This window comes from Anopheles arabiensis, chromosome 2 (genome assembly GCF_016920715.1).
Source record: "Anopheles arabiensis isolate DONGOLA chromosome 2, AaraD3, whole genome shotgun sequence".
NCBI classification, from domain to species: domain Eukaryota; kingdom Metazoa; phylum Arthropoda; class Insecta; order Diptera; family Culicidae; genus Anopheles; species Anopheles arabiensis.
Genome location: NC_053517.1, coordinates 45,347,942 through 45,369,031, shown reverse-complemented (window position 1 = coordinate 45,369,031; position 21,090 = coordinate 45,347,942). Strand labels below are relative to the sequence as shown.

Sequence of the window (21,090 nt, the reverse complement as noted above, 5' to 3'; positions counted from 1 at the left end):
GCTCTAGGGAAACATCCGGTGGTCTCAAATAGGGTTGGTGGTGTAGTGGAGTGCTTCCTGCCAGATGCAGAAACAAAGCACAATACTGGAAGTGGGTGGTCGTCCTTTCATTTCCTTTTTATAACCATCGGTTGGTTGCTGTCAGAGTGCATTCGACGAGAGGAGAGCTGCTGTTTTCGGCAACACAATGCTGCAAGTTTTCGGATCCATTTGCATACACGCGAACGGCATCCGAACCAATTTGCTTTAGAAGTTGATGGAATTAAGCGAAACAAATATGTACTGCTCACATGAGGTATAACAGCCATTCTCGACCAGAATAATGTCATAACGACCATAATAAGTTAAGCGGTGCCAGCGTGACCATAAAATAATGTTAATAACTTCCATGTGGTGTCTTTGTGGCGAAATACGTACCATTCTAAATGAATGTTAATTAAATGAGGATATTGTCAAAATAAATATAATACGTCTGCAATGCAATCAAATCGAATAGCAAATTAGCTCAAATATATTTGTTTGTTGCTGTTTTAATGTCAATCTTGAATAAATATTAGGTTATTTTGACTTATTCAAAATAAATTGTACTTTTTTACATATCTTAGACAAAAATCAAGCTTTAGTAACACGAATCTGTTCAAGTATCGTTAGTATTTTGTTATGAAATGAGATTTAAACGTTCACTAATCAATTATAGGTAACATCAAATGGCCCTCAACATAGTGATTTTTATTTAATCTAAACCATAATTATTAATACTCAGGACAAATGATGGTGTATTAAAAAGCAACCATTTAATGTTATTAGCCGAAGAAAATATAATGCTAATGAGTATAGATGACTATGTCAATACTAATGAAGTAGATGGTTGATGTGGGTATGAGCGTCAATGAGTTTTTCGTTCTGTTTTTTTTTTCTTCATTCGTTCTTTCTTTTCGGAATGTAAAACGGGCTCCCAAAAACTTCTGTTAACATAGGTTTATACCCAGCGAAAATGAACAACCTTATTTTTCCTGTCCTAACTGACCTAAAAATAAACAGCTAGTCATCATGATGCTGTACATCCTACCAAAAATCGTTCGGCCGGCCTGAATCATCTAGTTTTGGTTGGTGGCTATCCGATATTTTTTTTCTATTTTTTTTTATTAAATTTACGATCGATAGACCTCCTACGCTTCTAATTTTAAGGTTATTTTACTCCCCCCTGAAAAAAAAAACCACTTCCTGCCCTGTGATGTGATGAAAAAACTAAAACGCAGCGGTGCTCTGTCAGCATCTTTCCGGACAGAAAGCAAGAAAAATCATCTCTATCATCTTAAAGAAGCTTATGCTTCCTCGAATATCTCCATCGAGCACATTGAATTAAACACACTTACTCATTTTATTGCAAAGTTTTACATTGCAAAAAGCTGGGTGATTATATCGTAAGCAGCAACGGCATCTATCACGAGCAACGGGCCACCGAAAACGATAAAGTATGATTTTCCCGGAAATGTTTAGTCATTTCGATGGTTTCTTCTTGAGTAAGCGATTCGCTCCCGAGAGAGTGAGTTTTCTTTGAATCGTTGCCGCTGCTGTCTGTTGGTCGGATGTGACTACCGAAGCCAAGATGGAAACATTTATTTATCATTTCCTCGGAACCTGTAACATCCGAATTAGGTAAAGTTGGTGGAAAAACTTCTTACACAGGCATTTCGTGCTACAAAAGTCAAGAGGAGCTCGATAAATCGCATTGTTCTTGTTTGCTTCTCGATTCCAACGAGGGATGGTTTGTTTTCGATGGAATTTTGTTGCTCTTTACTCGGTATGTGTGCTTTTATTGCTTTTTTCCATTATACTGTCACATAAATATGTAGCTTTTTGTTGAATGTTTAACTCAAAGAGGTTGATATAAATTACCAGTATGTTGCAATTTAGAGGTAAAGACTAATAACATCGAAAACAGGTATTAGGGAAAACTAATTTAAAAGTTTAATTATGCCTTATGCAATTCCACAGTTGCATCTTAAACTTGGTAACTTTCTTACGTTGTTGGGGTTAAAGTATTTTTTTTACTTAACTTCATTAAAAACCTTTAGATCTGTTAGATCTTAACACCTATTCTTTGTGTTGAACAACAGTGCACATATGCTGTGAAACTTTTCGAGACATAGCACAGTCCTAGTTGTTCTGTTTACCATTCAGTTACCCATCTAGAGGTAAACATGACTGTGACTATACTCACCGAACCAGCAGAACAACACTAATCATAATACAATACCAACGACTGATATCGCTCCCGTGTCGTGTCCGGAACTCATGATTAAGCTTCTTTCATGTTGACACATTCACCCTAGGTGAAGCATTAGTTGCATTACCGATCAAATAGGATTATCAACCTCGTGTCGCAAAGTCAAGCACATAGTCAAACATAACTTTACCACCGGCTACCTATCCCACCGACTCGTATGATTTCCATTTGCAGCGTAGTTTGTACCGAAACGGTCGCCATGCTGTTCCGTGTCATTCGAATTGAGCTATCATCAAAATCTAATTCCAAGCATTCAGGAGTTTGTCTTGCACTAATTGCACGTACGACGCAGCGTGATGAAAGCTCTGCTCGTTCGATTGAACTGCACTTAAATGGGAACAGGTCGGTGGTACGCTGGCTATTCACAGCCTAGGCGCGCTACGTAAAGTAATTATGAGGCTTTGACTATGTGAGATTTTGGATGTATTAACGGTCACATTCGCATCCGGACGGGATTGGTCGTTGCTAGTTGCACAAATTTGATTATGCGCTTTGTGCGGGTATAGGGTGTGATCCAAAATTTGTGAAGCATTAGAAACTTCGTTTATAAGTTGTTCTAAACAGAGATTTTCAATTGCTTATAGCATACTGTAGAGCATATCATATCATGTTGTATGATTATGGTTGAAAAAAAGTTATGTGTAAGTTGTGATACAAAAATAACCCAAAAATAACACTACATTCCTTTTTGCTGAACATTTTAGTAACCTTTTCAGTTTAACAACATCCGATTTACTTGTTTACCTGTCTCATCGTTGCAATAAATATTCTTTCGATACACGCAAACATAAGAAAGCCCAATCATTGCTCAAACTGTCCCATTGGGGAGAATTAAATTACGTCCCATACTCATGCTTGCTGAACAATCATTATCCCTTCATCACAAGCAAACTCGTCTCGGGCACAACTGATTCTTATAAGACAATAGTTTCGGCAACCTATTAAAGTGGGCTGTAGCACAACCGAATCGAAACATAACTTTACCACCGCTAAACATGAAGCTGATGGGTACGACAAAATATTGTCCACACAACGAAAGGAAAGGAAGAAACACGTAATTATCCTCTTTGTTCTGCTTTGGTACACAGGATTGGAATTGTGGTTGGTCATTGAGATTACGGTCTGCGAAATAAAAGCTCATTTGACTTGTTTTGTGTAGTATCAGCGAGCAAGGTTTCTGCCTTAAAAGCAAACCGTCATTGTGAGTCTGATGCAGTTAGTAGATAAGGTGTGATTTAGCCAATTCCACTCTACAGCTAAACCATTAACAATTTACATGTTCCTAGAAATTATAAGAGTCCTCTTTAAAAAAAAAACAGAGCAACAAAATACACTTTGTAAATTCTATGCAAATTCCTATAAAATTAGAAAAGCAAATGACTTTCAAATACTTTTCTTATCTTCGATGCATGTTCAAATGGCAGAGGATAGGGTAAGATAAAGTCTCAACCAAAACTAATTACTAATTTAACTCAATATTAGGAATAAAATTAAAATGACAATGTATGCAATGGGATCGTACCGCAAAGGAAAAAAAATAATCTTTTGAAGAAAAAAACACATAAAGGAAACTAACAATGAACTTCAGAAGTTATTAAAAATACTGGCAATCAATTGAAATGTTTGCAATTCCTGTGCAATTCCAACATGTTCCTACATGTTCATAAATTTAAATTATAAAATAAATACCCAGCCTCGTTGTGTGTAGTCTAGATAAAAGGATTAATTCTTTAATTTTTAAATAAATTTGATTTAATTATCTACGAATTATTTTTACAAAACGCCATTAGACATTTTCAATGTTTAAAAAAAAAGTGAAGGTTTTGAAATACTGAAGTAAAATTACAATTTTTTCTTTTCAGTTTTTGCGCACGAAGTTCTACTCACTAAAATTTAAAAAGAACTGTAAAAACTCATGACCATTTACTTTGCTGAAGTGCTCATGAAATTTTCAACAAATATAGGTACCTTTATGATCTGGCACTAGTAGCATGCAAAGAACCTTTCCCAGGCTAATGTATACGCCAATTCCATTCTTAACACATAATTTCTTTCCGATTTATGAACGTCCCATAAATTACAGCCTATCTTACCACCAATTGGCTTGGCGAACCACCTTCTTCAGCTTCACCATTACATAACCTTGCCTTTTCATATGCAGACACGCCGACAACTTTTCTCTCTGCGTGATTCTGCACCTTCTTTTACCAGCCTGCCTACCTACCTATGCAGTCGCAACTTTGCCGACATTTTTGGAGGAAAACTGGACAAGATCTGGCAGTTGGCCAGCACCCAGCACCACTCACATAGACACGCTTGTTAGCCTTCACAGGCAAATGGACTTATGAAAAATGAATTTTCCTCCGCTCCGCACGCTCACGGTCATTGTCTACAAAGCGAAGAAAGAAAGTCCGGCGTTGAAAAGAAGAGGAAAAGGCGAAAAGACGGAATCAAGTGCAACGGCAAAGAAATCGGTCTTTGTTTGAGTAGGAAGCTTTTTTGGCACCAGATAAAGCTTCAATGAAAACGACAATCGTGTGCGTAGGAGACTGTACGATGAGCCAACAAATCTTTGGTCCGTTCTCGGAAGCTGATGAAAAACTGAAAACAAGCTCAGAAAGTACATGAAACAGAAAGGCAGCGAGTGGAAGGTACACGTTTTACACGAAATGCTCGGTAGCTTTTTATCATGTTTTCCAAGCATTTGAGCGTGTATTGCTGCGGAATGAAATGGTTTTCAAGATCGCTCCTTTTGATTGGATGTTTATTTGAGTTTATTGCAATGAAGACTTCTTGTAAATTAATGAGTATGGAGCGTTGAACGATTGTTTAACTTTTTTGTGATGTACCGAACATGTCAGTGTCATCATTTTTGGGTCGAAATTCTACAACCACAATCCAAAAACCGCATTCAGAAACGATCATCATTAATTAACAGCTCTGGCTACCGATGATGGGGCAGTTTAATTATTGGATAATTCTGTGCTTCTCCGTGTAATGTAGTACCAGGGGACGCGGTGATAATTATAGCTCAGTAGCAAACCGATCCCACTTTATTTATCACCCCTTTAGCGCAAAACCATCGCAGTTATTCCGTGTTCGAAATGTTGGTGACGGGGACATGCACATTTTATTTTTGCTCCTCTTCATTCCAGCACGCAACACGGCTGCGGAATGCTATGGAGGCGGGAACTCCACCATGCTGGTGACCTTCGCATTACGAGCATGTTACATCGCCTGTGGGGGTCTCCCGCCGATGCTAGCGCCTCGATATAAATAGCGAGATGAGTGATGATACCTGCTGACCGCAACAACAAAACAAGCTAAAGAAAAAAAAATACATCAACAGAGAGAACGAACAAGATCAGTTTTTGTTGGTGTTCTTTGCGGATCTCGATTTGAACGCTGGATAGGGCGTAATGTGTTACGGCACACAAACAAGATATTAATCATAATTGTGTTCCGTGTGGACAGAAAAAATAGCACCGACCAAATTCCCGAACTGTTGATATCTTCTGTAGTTGTTGTCCTCTAGGCTGCGTAATCGCGGGCGTGGTTGGTGATTGTGTGAGGGTAAAACGGAAATCACATTTTATTATCTTGTTTGGCAAAACATGTTCAAATTGGATGAGAAATGTAACACGATAACGAAATCAATAAAATGAGTGACTGAAATAGGAATTTCGTCATCTGTGGTAATAATATGTAATGAACATTATAATTTACATTATTTTATCCATTAATGATCGTTCTAATTTATCCTCATTTATCTTCTTCTTTTTTAAAATAAATTTGCACATTATAATATTGACGCTAAAGAAAGATATCGATAGGATTCATACACTAGAAAAATTCCACACAACGGGTTAATCAGTCTTTGCTAAGATGAAGTGATGCGGACTTGAGCACTCCCGGGACAATAAAGTTTTTGAAATGTTAATTTATGTCCCTTGGGCTTTACATATGTTTCTCATGAACTCTAAAAATGACTTCAAAATGAAATATTATGAAAAAAGAACATATTTTTACAGCCAATATTGTTTTTATTTAAGGTACTCCAAACTGGTACCTTTACAATATTATAACAACACCATAATCTCATAATACTTTTGAACATAATAGGATATCATTGTAAAATTTGTGTAGCTACGTAGGATGAACTAGAATGACTTAAATTTACCGTCTATGAAATAGGAAGAATGTCGGGATCTATTATGTAAGCTCTTGTATATTTTGCTTGAATTTTTAAAGTTTTTTTTATTTAATCGTCTGAATATTGATTTTAATGTTTCTTAGCAAGAATTTAAAAAACGTTGATGTCACTCTACAAAATCTACAAAAAGTTTAAATTTTCAAAAAATTCGGCGTTCTTCAAAGGAAATGGCAATAAGACACAAATGTACAACTTAATTATTTAATTATTATTACATCATTCCTATGCTGACTCAAAAATTTCCGACCCAAATAGCTGTCTTGCCTTAAACATGCCATATAAGATATTCGTAGCATTATAAATACGATGCCTCCCTACGAATATTCGGTCCAGAAATGGGAGAGCAATGCGTGATAAAATCATAACATTGGCATTTTCGGTCAATTTCCTTTGCACTAATTTCGTTCCAAAAGGCGACACATTGCGCAGGAAAGCAGGCAAGCAGCTACACAAAACACAACAAAATTAGAAGAGAGAAACCATACCCATCGGCTGTAGGAAATGGGCTCCTTATCAGCCTGCTAATAGCATATTATTTATTTTCCTGTGGCTTTTTGCCCAAACCAACGCCTGCTTTTCCTGCCATCTGCTTGCTGTTGCCACGAGGCCGGCCCTGTACCATCGGATATTTTATCAGCTCATAAAAACTCGCACTTTATGCTGTTATCGAAGTTCCATTTCGGGCTTCTTTCGGTGACCGGTGGAGGACCAACCCAAAATTTGCTTCAACCAACCCGGTGGCCTATGGCCCGACTATGCTCTATCGCGTTTGTAAGCTACTATCGCGTTTCGTAAGTACCACACTTTCTTGCACCAACACTGAAAAGGTGCTCCCGTGGTGGTGGTGGTGGTGGTTGCATTAATTACGAAATAGTGGCCGGGTCCTGTGCCACCCCTTAGCCATAAAACTTCCAATGCTAATAAATGGAAATGACTTCGTGGGTTGGAAACCTAGGCAACCAGCCAATAATCGAAGGTCAAATCTAAACACTCCACCTGCAAGCCGTCTGGTGCGCGATGAAGGTTAAGAGTTGAAACGGGGTTTACTGGTACCGGTGCTAACTTTCTTGTGCTTTTGCTCGGCTTCAAAGACAGCCATGCCTCTCAGCGTGAATATTTACACGCTGTAAAAACACCATTTTCAGAAAAGCGATGGTGGTCACAAGAAAACGCAAAACCTTGAGTGTCCGTCCGCACGGCAGGGAGGAAAATTCTCCATCGGGAGGTGGTAAAACTGCTTAAGGATTCAATCATAAATTTCACCAAACTTTCCGTGCGTTCGTGCGTTTCGAATGCAAAGACTTTCCCGGGGCTTGCTCACCTTGGTCCGTGATTAATATACAACGATTTGACCGGACCGGGGAATGGATGGCATGAATAGAAAGAGTGGAGCAAAATCCGATATTTAATGTTTGTGCCATGGAGATGCTCGTAGCCCAATGTGTCCGTAGCCTGATTCATGGCTTCGAGGGCTCCCTTGTCAGTGAAAAGACGGGTTGTGGGTGAAGCGAGCAGATTCATTTTTTGCTCTTATTGTTCTTCATCGAAGTAATTCGAACCATCATGATCATTTTTGGGCACGGAATGGTCCGTTTGCGCGGCACATTACACCATTAGTCTACCTCCTTTTCCACGGACGGATGGAGTGGCCGTTGCGTTTCAGATTACAGGTAAAAGGGGACGTGCTTTGGCATAACAGCAGAGCATCGCCTCGCTGCGAACCGGCATCCTTGAGAGAGATGGCGCAGAAGAATCGATACTGGTGCGTCTCGGCCTCAACCAAAGTTTGTTCCTTCGTTTACCGTTGATTTGGGGCCATGCATTAGGAAGATTAGCAGGACCGAGCTTCGGCAGAGAAAGTGATTGGTAGGGCGAAAAGCTTATCCAAAACAAAAACAATCAGCGCTTCGTTATCGTCCAGCAGGAAGGGTCTACTGCCTAAGAACAAACAAAAAATGTGGAACCAAGCGTAAGCCGAAAGGTAAGCATACGCACAAACACATACCACAATCTATCACAGGACCGTTAGAGCAGAGGGAGTGGGGGGAAGCACCCCAAAACTATGCAAATCGAACGGGAAAATCAATAGGAAAACATAATACCGAGGAGGAGGGTTTAGTTCGCTTCCGGGCTTGCGAAGTTTCGCTCCCGGCTCGAACCGGTCAATTATCGCGAGAGAGAAAGGAACAGCGAGAGTGGATGCAAATGAGGGGTTTGGATTATATGACTTTCCGTTACGACATTATCCAATGCCGAATGCCGCTAATAACTGAACCCGGTAACCTGCGGTTCAAGCGGATTGGTGTTGAGCTTAATCGACAGATCAATCGACTCAAGGGCATTGTGTAATCCTGCCCTCGTTAAGAGGTTGCCCATTTGGGACACCGGAATACGTTTTGTAGTTAGCTTTTATGCCACAGGCTTACGATAATTATATCACGATAAGTCGATCGGATAAAGCCACACAATCGATTGTTATTTTCATGTTGCGGGAGGATTATTTCCACCCAAAAAGAAATAGATGAATGTAAGGAATTAAAAAACCTTTAATTAAAAAACATTAAACTTTAAGTCTCTTTTAAAGAGACTACTTGAAATTAAACTAAATTGATTTTATTTCTTCATCATTTTGTAACAACAGTGTATCACAATTTAATTTGGCTAAATTGTTGCTTTACACATTAGGCCAAACTTTACTGTTTCCTCGTTATTCATAATGTTATTATGATGATACCTGAACAGTGTTGAAATAAACCTGCATTTGAACGGAAATGGAAACAAGTTTAGTCCTTAAGGTGCGAGTAGAGGGAGCTTGAGGGAAGTGATAATGATGTGCATCCCAAACAATAAGTAATGAAGTTCTCTTATAACTTTACTATAATTTCCTCTCAAATCATAAATCCCCCGAGATTTATTGTGAGTAACCTAAGACATCGCGCAAACGGATGGGGAAACAATAATGTGAGAATTTATTTTAAGGATCATTCATTTTTTTATTGCAGTAGGAACGGTCCAAACAAGCCGCAATCCTTAAATAATATTCATTTAAAGGAAAATGAATTGTAGTCATGCAAAGCACCTAAAAACCATGCATGAAACTTTGCCGTTCATTTTATTTATAAATAAGTATAAACAAATTCCAGAGCCTCTTTTCTTATCTTACGATACCTCCAATCGCTGCTTTGTGATTTGTGAAACCTTACAGATTACTAAGTTGTCCCATGAGTCGTGATGGGTCATGACGTCTGACTTTGTTTGGGTTGTGAAAAATTACTTGAAATGTATGAAACAAATTAAGGCAGAAGTAATTTACCTGCCAAAACATTTTCTCCTTCCACGACAAAGTCGGTCAAAGTCACGTACAGTGTTAAACAGCGAAGCCATCCATTCCCAACACTACGACCCATTTAACCTATCGTCACACAGATAGCACGGTCAGGTGAAAAAGCATTCTAATTACCCTGGTGTCAAGATGAAGCGGAATTAATAGCCGGAAGTCCCTCGAATGGAGATAAAGGATGAAAGGATTTGTGACACGACAACTTTCGTGATGGTACAATGTGTGCCTGCGAACAATGCAATAGCCACAATGGAATACTGGGAAACATAAATGAAAATGAAATATAGGGGGGAAATCACTTCAGCTTTCCGTGCTAGAGTAAAACTAATTGTACACATACTCGTGCTGGTATTAAACTCTTTTTTTTATAAATTGGTAAGTACGTCAAACTTATCACTCTTTTTTTTTATTGTACAGTCCGTAGCCAAAACCGTGTGCAGGTTTCCATGATTATCCGAAAGAGTTACAACATACCGCACCGTAGCCGCAAAACATAATGACGCTACCAAAATTGTTCGATGAAGCGAACGTTATCGTCGATGCTGGCGTTGTACCGATTTCAACTTGCGCTCGTTAGGGAAAACAGTTTTTAATACAATCGATGGATACGCCTGGTGGTTTAACCGACGGCACGTGCTGGCAATCTTTCCGACGCTCAACCCATGCACCACACCTTTGGCACTATGAGGTCTGTGCAGGTTTGAGTGTATTTGATGCCCTTTCGCAGAAAGCTTTTCGTAAGGGTGTCCGATGTAAAGTGTTCTTTAATTCGATTCGATTCGCTTCAACCGGTTGGAGGTTTACCAGGTTTGGTAGCAAATAAAAGGCAAAAAGTACCACATCGCACACGATGCAGAAAGCCCGGCACCCTGTAAGCTTATAAATTGTTATCGGGTTTTATGACGCTTTCGAGCCGTTATATTGAGACGGAAAGCTTTTGTTGCGTGTTTCTTTTCTGTTGGGTTGTGTGAAAGGGAAGCGCGAAGCAAGCCAATGTAATAACGCAAACCAAATTTTATAACTCACCTCTTTGGTAAAAATCGTACAAAAAGGAGTCTTTTTATTTCATAGCATAGGAGTGACTACACTTGAGCCTGCAAAGGACAAAGTTTGTGAATAAATAATCATGTTTGAAGCTGAACCGGTGTATGGTGTGCAAATTTTGTACTTCAATGTTTGATGATTGTTTTAAATTAAACACAGAAGTTTACTTTCTTTGGAACATTTAACAGCAAAACACACATAAAATGCAGTTATGCTCAGGGACTTCAGCCTGTATACCGTATAAGTGTACAGATTTTAAAAATGTATGAGTTATGATTTGTGTTACTTAACTTAACCTACAGGTATACTTAATACTGTGGAAAGTCCTATAAATTTTCGTTTTAGACTGAACCCTTAGAGCCAGCATTAGTACAATCAATTCCTAGCTGAATAGTTTAACAAGATAAAACAAATTGTTCCGCAAATTGAAATTAATACTATGGTCAAGAACACCAGCCGTTTTCACCGACGAAATGTGCAAAGTTTTACAATAAAACATACATACATATTTAGCAACAGCTGGCTAGAAAAACTTTTCCGACTGAATACAATGACATGCACACAGCAAAGGACATGGAATGAATGGAAAATAAAACTTCTCGGGAAACGAGAGCACAACAAAACACATAACAGAGGACAAAACAAGAATTGGAAAGTTGACATCCAAAGGGACACAAATCAGATACAACACACAAAAAAGCGAAACAGAAAAAGAAGCAGCTTCAAACAAACAATAAAGCGAGTATAAAATGATAATAAAAAATGCAACCCAAAGCAAGGGAGGGCCAGATACTGAATGGCGCAAATCGGAAGAAATGCTACATATTGTGCTATCACATTATCATGAAACATGCCATTCGTCTTGCGTTCTTCCGTGTTTGCCAGTGGTGCGGAAAATGACGAAACGGAAGCGAGGTAAAATATTCAATAAACGCCAAACCAGTCGTCCCAAGTAGTAGACGCAATTTGCTGTAACATCCGAACGGCCATCTCGACTCAGAACCATCTACCAACGGAACATTGTTGCTAGTACAACAAAATTGTAGCAAACCGTCTCTTCCCAAGGGACCGGTATTGTGTAAGCCACAGCACTACCTCCCACCTCCACTGTAGTATGTGTGTGTGTTTGTATGTGTATGTGTGTGTGTGTGAAGTAATAGAGAAGCTTTCTGTATCTTGGATCATGTTGGATCTCCTTATCTTCTTACGGCCTAGCTAGCTGCTTATCTACATGGACGCTAGAGTAACACGGGTTGTATGGGTGGATGTGTGTGTATGTGTGTTTCAATGTCTGTTTGGCACCATCCTCCCCAGAACATGCAGATTTGCTTCGTACATTTTCACATCTTCCACTTAGTGTCACAGCAGGACCAACGGCTCGCTTTCCCAGCTACTTCTACTGGCGCCAACTGGTGGAATAGCTGGTGGAAGATGATTTATTAGCCCTATTGTAACAATTCTAGCAAATACGGATACATTGACACCAGTGCGTTCGGTTGTGCAACTTATATCCTGTCTGGCGTAGTAAGAGTGTTATGATTCGTGCAATATATTTCCTACAGTCGTTTATTAAACACGAGCATCAATCATTTACATTATCCGTCCAATTGCTCGCATAGAATTAGTCGCAATAGGTATCGGCTGTTCGAGATTTTAAGCATGATCCACACAATCTCTCTTCGATCATCCCCACACCATCCGCTACTTCGTTTAACACTCGTGTAATAGAAAACAAAAAGGCGTTTCCCTTTTTTCCGCTTCTCTGCTCACAAATTCCCGTTTCTCTCAAGGCATTCGTGTGGAATGTAAATACTTTACCACATCAATAAATATGACACGTCGGTGAATGAATGCTAAAACTTCTGAGGAATCCGCACAAAGTAAAACTTTTTCCGAAACCTACTAGTCCCCAAGGGATCGAATCAGAGATGGTCAGCGAGCGATTGCTACGCTTGGCAATAGGACGGGGCGGAGCAGAATAGCGGAGGCTTTTCTTTTATTCATTTATTTCCAATGGAATAAAAAAACGTACACAAAACCAAATCACAATGCGAATCTGCACCAACACCCTCTGTCAACGGTTTTCTGTAATACACTTCAACCCAGCTGACAGCTGACAGCCGGCAACCAGTTGGCAACCGAAAATGTCTAACCCTTCCTTTTCGTTCTATAGTGTCGATTGGCGTTCGCAAACCATTGGTAGGAATCACGCATCGCGCACCGTGGTACGGAATGAAAGGGGCCTGGTGAGGGACATATCGTGACTCCAAGTGTACGATTAAGGCATTCATGCGTTCCGAGGGTAGACTAGCTTTCGAACATACATTTGTGCATATGTCGGCTCGAACGATAGTGTGATGGGTATGCGGTTCGCTTAAAGTACACGGCGGTAATAATTGAGTTTTCTGGGAAATGGGGTTTAGGTTTCACATTTGATATAGCGGATATTTAGACTGGCTCGTACTGGTGTGCCGCGACGTAAACGAGGATAAATCAATTAATTAACAAAATGGTGAATGTATTCAATAGGAAATTCGCGATGACAGTGAGTTGAAACGCAAATGATTCATTCTGCACATGAGTGGGTTGCAATCGTTTTTAATTAATGTGTAAATGAAATTTCATAGGCTATAACTGACAATGTAGAAGATCTTATCTAACGGAACTTATAGTATAAAACGGACCGTTATACTTACAGTTCCTGTCTTTCACATTCGGGCAAAAGAAAATGTCTACTTACTGCAACTTTCTGTTATTCCTTGAAGCATTTATTGCCATTTTATCGTATGTTTCCAACTAGTTTTATGATTCAGTCATGCACAAAATGTCCATAAGAAGTTCAATCTATCTTCCGTATTTCTAAAACCTCACACCATTAGATGAAAATAAAAGAAAGAATATCAAAAATCAAAATATTTAATCATTTTCAAATACAACTAAAAATACCATGGCTGAGTCAGAGACCCGCGGAATGTTTAAACCTTTAATATATCGAAGAAGATTGGTTTTTGATTCTTGGAATCTTGATTAGGAGTTTATTCTTGTTTCATTTTTAGTTAAACATTTAACATCATCATCATGATCGTATCGTATTATGCATTCAATCGTTTATAAGACTGTCGTATATATCGGCTTATACAACACAATAAAGGGCTGATATCAAATCTGAATTTCAGTAAATATGGGGAACAGATACTACATCGTAGGACTTCGACATAATGCATTCGATTATATGAGAGTGCAAACTGTTTGCTTTATACCATTAACAATAATTGAATAAAATGCAGTTCAATTACAACTCTCAAACAACCTGGACGCTCGACATGATTCGACCGATGCTAATCGGCTTTTATCGTAAATTACATGATGCCGACTCTCGTTGTTCAGCTCCACTCTCTTCTGACTCTACCTAGCCAGATCAGCACAAAACACGTCACAGCTTTTCACCCTCTGAGGTGGAGGGTTCTTGTGCAAACTCTCCAGCCGATGTTAGTAGGATGAAATTTTAACCCCCAACCCCACCTCCCCTGCAAAATAGCTGTAGGAGGAGGAGTGTATGAGAGTAAAATATTGAAATAGATGTAAGAGATGAAGCGAACGTTAGGAACGCTTGCAGCATGTAAACAGTACTTGTACGCGTACAAAGACCCTTTAAGAAATGCACTACTACAACCGCTCGTCAAGTGACACCCACGAAGTTTACACACCGCAAGATGAAGAGCCCAAACAAGAAAGTTTCACCATTATGGGTTGGATGATGGTTTTTAAGCCTATCCTCCGATGTTAGCCCCAGGCTATGAAGCAACGCAGTTCGTACCACAGGAAAACGGGACACCATAGCTTATTGATCCTGCTCACTCGGCCACCAGTTTTGTGTCTGTCCTTGTGCTGACCTGCTGTTCATTATTATCCCCTAGCAGGCGAAAAAAAGACCATAAAAGCAATTCCCCTATGGCGTAATATTGATGCAAAACTGGGATCCTTTATCGGAAGCCTTAGCCGGACCACCCGGTCTGCGAACCTGTACATCCCGTGAGTGTCATCTCATTGCACAGCAGGAGACGGTGAATGTGAAACGCTTTTACGACGCTGGATGGCCTCTTGTCAGCCTGCGGCTATCTGATATACCGGATTGCGGTGGAAATAGCCATCAAACTGTACACTTCATGTTGGCATAGAGCAGCACACGCTTAACGCTTGGCATCTGATGTGTCCACGCGTTGTTCACGGATTTTCCAGCAGATGGACCAAATCACATCACACCGCAAGCAAAACTGGGAGGATTTTTTTCTGTTCTGTCAGCTCTGCAAACGAGGCTGATGCAAAAAGGATATGCCGTGCGCTTTCCGAAAATCGATCGACAAATTATCGCCCAATATGTAGACAGACGGGATAGTGTGAGGGAGAAGAAACAGAGGAGAGAAGGACACAATAGCCAAAAGGAAAGGATATTTTGGCCCACTTCTCTCTTTTCTGGTTTAGGTGAGGAAAGATTGATGATTTGCATTGGATTATTTAATTTGTTTGGTGATATCCGATATCGGTCCTTCGATCCAGCATGTTCGGGTAAGCGTTCGTTGCTTTTGATTCGTAATTAGCAATACTTAATGAACATTTCAACGTACGAACTAGCAAGTGTGCATGATTGATGAATCATTGATAGAAATGTTTCTGTAGTTTAATTTATATATAAAAACGGAACCATCTTTTTACCCATTTTCTCTACTGGCAAGGCAAACGACGCGTCAGCTGTTCAACAGCAAAACAGAATAATGCTTTTTAACTATAATCAAACGATTTTAAGTGGCTCCCACCGTCTGTAAGCTCCTAATTCCTTCCACTTCCAGTGATTGGCGAAATTGAGCACATTTCTTCGACTACGCTTGACGCCCAACGAATGTGAAGCTCATAAACGAGACACATCAAAGTGCCTTCTACCGAACTTACGTTTAAGTACCCGCCGGCGGTACAAAATCATATCCAGCTGCGCTTTACGACGTATTGCCCAGGATACGTACTTTACGTTAGGAGCTCATGCGACAGACAAGTTGGGCAACGTGGGGTAAAACGTCCTGCCGAACACAGCATTGCTGACACCGTTAAATAGAAGACAGGGGTTAACTTTTACGAACTACCCCATCCCTGGCCGCTCGGGAGGCGAATGTCCACGCAAGAAGCGCCTCGTTTCGGCGAGACGACACAGTCACCACCCCCCAATGCATATTCGGAATAAATTTGCATAGCATTGCGGTGCAGCCGTAAAATGTTTCCAAAGTTTCTGCTGAAGTACGGTGAAAGTATGCTCCGTTCCGTCTTTTGCACTTGCAGGAGAATGTGGGCTGCCCGCACCACAGACTGCCTTTGTTCGATGGAGGTACCGGGTGTGTACAGAGCCCATTAGATTGGTCGTTTAGAAAGATTGATTTAAAAGAAAATAAGCTAGATTTCGTCGCAGTTCTGTTTATTTTTGTTTTTTTTTGTAACAACCTATTTTTTATTATTTTATCACCAAGTTGTACCTAGTGTATCATTAGCACCACGATAAAATTAATTGTATAATTGATCTTCCTTTGTACACTATTTCAATGGCAAACTCATCCTTAGACTTCAATTTCATCGTCAACAGCATAGTGCTATTAGAATGAACTTTTTCGTGTTGCTATATTAAAAATACTTAGGCAGTTAATAGCTTTTTGCAAACATTTCTGCGCATCTGCAAAATAAATCTACGACTTTGCGACCAAATTGTTGGAATAGATCTTTTGAATCATGCTAGTCCAGGAATTCTCGATGGGACGTTGCTGGAGGATGTTTTGATGTTTTGGGGCCGGTTCGCTGACTAGGTTGTCACATCGAGATCTCCAAAAATGATCACCTTGAAGTGGGGCATCATTCATGCCCGCTACAAAACCAGTGTACTTGATTTCCGCTTGCTGGCATCTATGCTTATGTTTCCAACGTACTTTTTCACTGTTCGGCCAGTTGCATCATCCTCCCGGCCAAGCGAACACAGCGATGTAGCCACTCTTTCCTCTGTCTTCCTCGTCAGCTTCCTTTGGAGCTCAGGGTCGTTGGCCATTCGGAACCGAAATTTCTTTCTATGTTGTTTAATAGTGCCAAGGTGTTGTAGATGCTGGAACTGAATAATCCGAAGTTCACAAACTGCGGCACGTCGTCCATCCGTTATTCGCGAAAGCTTCTGAATGAAGATGTTTCACTTTTTTGGTCACCCCGATGAAGTTCGACTGATAGAACTTTCAAATTTTGGGTGCTGACACATAGGTTGCTATTAGTGAAAGTTCAATTAACATTAAGATATTCGTATTACTTTTGGCCAACCAATTCAAATTTTAATATTTTCCTATGTTATTTATAAATGTCTAAGTTTATTTGCGAAGAATAGATGATCTTATTTCAACTCTATCGAACGAAATATTTCTAAAATTGGCCAATTTACTATTTTAAATTAAATCTGAGAAAACTTCCTATTCGACATACAGTACATGTACCAAATATTAGACAATATAGAAGACTTGCTTGTTGTTTAACGGACTGGCAGACGAAGGCGCGAGACCGTGAGCGGTTTCGGACACACCTGAGGCAGGCCAAGACCGCAAAGCGGTTGTAGCGCCGGATAAGTAAGTAAGTATAGAAGACTTGCTATGAACATAAATACAAAATAAATTAAAATTGTTATGCTGTCTATGCTATCAATCGTACCCCTTCGCTTTCCGATTCATTTATACCAATGTAATTCAATTCATTTAGTACAATGTTCAAAACCGATTGCAGAAGCTCTCTCTTGAATCACAAACCATCCTCTATTAAAGCAGCAATCTAAATGATTACCATTGGCTACCGGCACTTGAAACTATGGTTTGTAATTATCATTCGATAACTAATCTGCTTAGTGACTCTGGTCACATCCGATCTCGCTAATAATAATTACCCTCGCCTTGGTCGGGGCGATAATGATCACACGACCTGGACCTACTTTGTTCTACAACTATCCTATGTTATCTATATTCATCGTTTCATGTTTCGTGGTTTCAAGTGAGCTGTTTAGCATGGTCTCTGTGATGTAGTAGCATTTTAGCACCCCGCTACAAGATGGTAGCAACACAAAAGGGCTGAACTGAACTGAAAGCTACAAATCACAACCCTACAAACACAGTCAACTAATTTCATAAATAACACCTGCCCGAGAAGTTTATCTCTTGCTGAGACAATGCTTTGTGAAAGAAGAAAACTCTTGGTGTCAATTGATTTGAGTCATTGAGCTGTCCGGGTGTGCGTTGTTGCCTTTGAGGGTACGTAGGTCATTTCAAAGAGTCAGACTTCGAGACATGAACCGTTCATCCATACGAGACCATGCTAGAATAGACTATGGATTAACTATTAAACGAACAAACCCGATAAAACATCTCCATCTGCACCGTGCACGTGTGCGAGCTTTCTGGAAGGAAAGTAATTTAAACCCTTTGAACTGTTCGTGCGGCATTGTGAGTGAGAAGAACAAATGATCCATTCTTGGCAGCCGTTGCAGTTCGTGTGCTACGATAAATTAACTTTATAATCAAGATTATAGACTACGGCCGATTCTGTTGCTGTTCGAGCAGCTATGGCCGCAACTTTGTTCTTGCACGTGCGATCGTTTTATGACCTCTGTTTTCCATTTCTGTTCCATTTTTTCTAGATGCGATAATGCGGCCATGGCACTGCGCGGCTGGCGACTGTTTGGGGTGGCCGGCACCATACTGGTGTACGTCGGCGGCATACTGTTCCTATCGTTCGTTAGCCTGCAGGGACCGCAGCAGAAGCGTGGCGTCCATGGTCCGCGCGGGTACGGCGAGTTCGAGACGATTCGGAACCGCGATCTTGGCCTGATGGGCAAAAAGCCACCGCTGCAATGGTGCACCGAGCTGCACTATCTGGACGCGCCGATCCGGACGCCCCGCAAGCCACCCAAGCTGCTCCAAACCTTCCCGGGCCATTTCGTGAAAAAGTTTAACGTTTACAACTACCGCGGTGGCGGCAACAATGGCGGCAGTAGCAACAGCGGCAACAGTCACAACCAGAACCTACACTCAGCACCCGGTGCGGCAGTACAGCCGGGCGGACAGACGGTGGACGACGGTGACACACTTGCCGGTCCACCGGCCGTTGCTTCCTTTGCCGGAGGCAGTCCGGGCAGCTCCTCGCATCCAGTTCGGCCTAACGGTGGTGACCCGTCTAGTGGTAAGCTAGTGGATAGTGATAGTGTAAGAAGCCGTGGCGCTGTTGGCCGACCGAAGGGACAACAGTCGAAACCGGAACTGGCGGCGCTCGTTTCATTCCCGGGCAGTGGTAACACTTGGCTGCGATATCTACTCCAGCAAGCAACCGGTAAGCGATGGGGCGTATGGGGTGGATGCAGTGAGGTGATAATTGACTAATGCTTGACACGTTTTCTTCCATCATTCTTCTCAGGCATTCTAACAGGAAGTGTGTACAAAGACTACGGACTCCTGAAAAGTGGTTTCCCGGCGGAAAGCGTTGCTAATTCGTCGGTAAGTGCAGCGACTGCAACAATGTTGCAGAAAATGGAGTAACAGGAAATGCATTGGGCAATTGTTGGGATGAAAGACTTTTAACTGTTGAGATAAAAGATACATTGTATAAAATTGTTCCATCTAGCAATTGGTGAATAGTAACGATGTAACGTGTAGAACTTGCAACTTTAAAAATAATCATGTTTATAAAAAGGTATGCAGCAGGTGTGAGGTACGCAGAAACTCCACATAGGAATGATAAAAAACTGTGATATTTATAGCGAATTACATCGACGTATTTTACAAGAAACTCTTAAGCTCACGTTCACATTTTAAAATTGATTTGAGGTTATACTAGTAATAGCTAATATTGAAAGTGTTTATTTTTACTGTCGCATAATATTACTTTTGGTGCAATTTAATCCAACTTTTTAACATCTACTATACGATTTAAGTTCAAAAGGATACTATTCATTTGAAATAACATGAGGACCAATCCCTCATCGATTTGCCCTAATTTGATAATTTATTTTATTATTACAATATTCAGCAAAAACACCTTTCACAAAAAGTTACAAATGTTTTAACGATGTTTCTATAGAAAATATAAGAATAGAAGTAGAATATAGGTCAATAATCATAGTAGAGTAATAGTAATTGACTTAAATTATATACAAAAAAAATGTTAATTGGGCATTTTTTTCACAATTTTTTTGGTGCTAGTGTGCAGAATATGTTGTGATAGGCCGCTTTTAAACATTTGAGATTTTGTTTGGCACTCGTATGGCAAGCAAGTTGCAAGCGATACTTACTGGTTCAATCGATACAATGGAAATCAATTAGTGAAAAATCTTTGGCTTATACAGGGTAGTAGAGATATACTTCACGTCATTAAAAGGTACACAAAAAGATACAACAATTTTTAGCATAGAATATCTAATTGCTTCATAATTGCTTCTATGCTGCTACAGTATAAACAGGTGTGCCACTGCATTTTAGCTGTAATCTCCTAAAATTTCAGTAAAGTTCAATAATCGTAAAAGGCCGCCCCAATCAGGTTTGATCTTAAAACATAAAGCTCTTTCTGGAACTTAGACAAAAATGGTCATCATTGTGCCGTTGAAATTCAGGTATTCTATCGAGTTAGTACGTCGAAAATGGGGTTTAGTGTACCAAGAATTGTGGCCAAAGAAAAGAGTGATTGCAATGAGTATCATGCTTTCTTCGAATTATCATCGTATATAGGACGAACAACGCAGCCCTTACCTTGATTTAGTCCGAGTTGTTACAGTCAGTAACGCAGTTCGCAGAACTTAACGATTAATTTAAAACCTTTCGATTAGACTCATAATAAAACCGACCTACCGGTAGCAACGATTACCTTAATTCAATGAAAAATAACATATCATTTCTCTCCTCCTCCCTCTTCAGGTGCTAGTAGTGAAGACGCACGAGTGGGGCCCGCACGCCTGGGCCCCATACACTAAAGCGATCCTGTTGATACGGGATCCGGAACGGGCCATTCTGGCGGAGTTTAATCGTCAATCTGGTGGCCACGTAGGATTTGCCTCGCCTGATCGTTATCGTAGGACCAAGGGTCGATGTAAGTAAAGTTGATTAGGACAAAATAGAGCATTCAGCACCGGCATAATCACGCTGTACCCACCTTCCT

General features: G+C 40.3%; 1 protein-coding gene across 1 annotated transcript in view; it reads left to right on the top strand.

Moving 5' to 3' along the window:
• LOC120896091 (WSCD family member AGAP003962) overlaps positions 1-21,090 on the top strand; it is a 40,372-nt gene that overhangs the window by 17,899 nt on the left and 1,383 nt on the right. The window contains exons 2-4 of the mRNA XM_040299942.1: positions 18,584-19,272; positions 19,357-19,436; positions 20,850-21,021. Of these exons, the coding sequence (XP_040155876.1) occupies positions 18,600-19,272; positions 19,357-19,436; positions 20,850-21,021 (925 nt within the window). The 5' untranslated portion in view covers positions 18,584-18,599. The remainder of the gene's footprint in view (positions 1-18,583; positions 19,273-19,356; positions 19,437-20,849; positions 21,022-21,090) is intronic.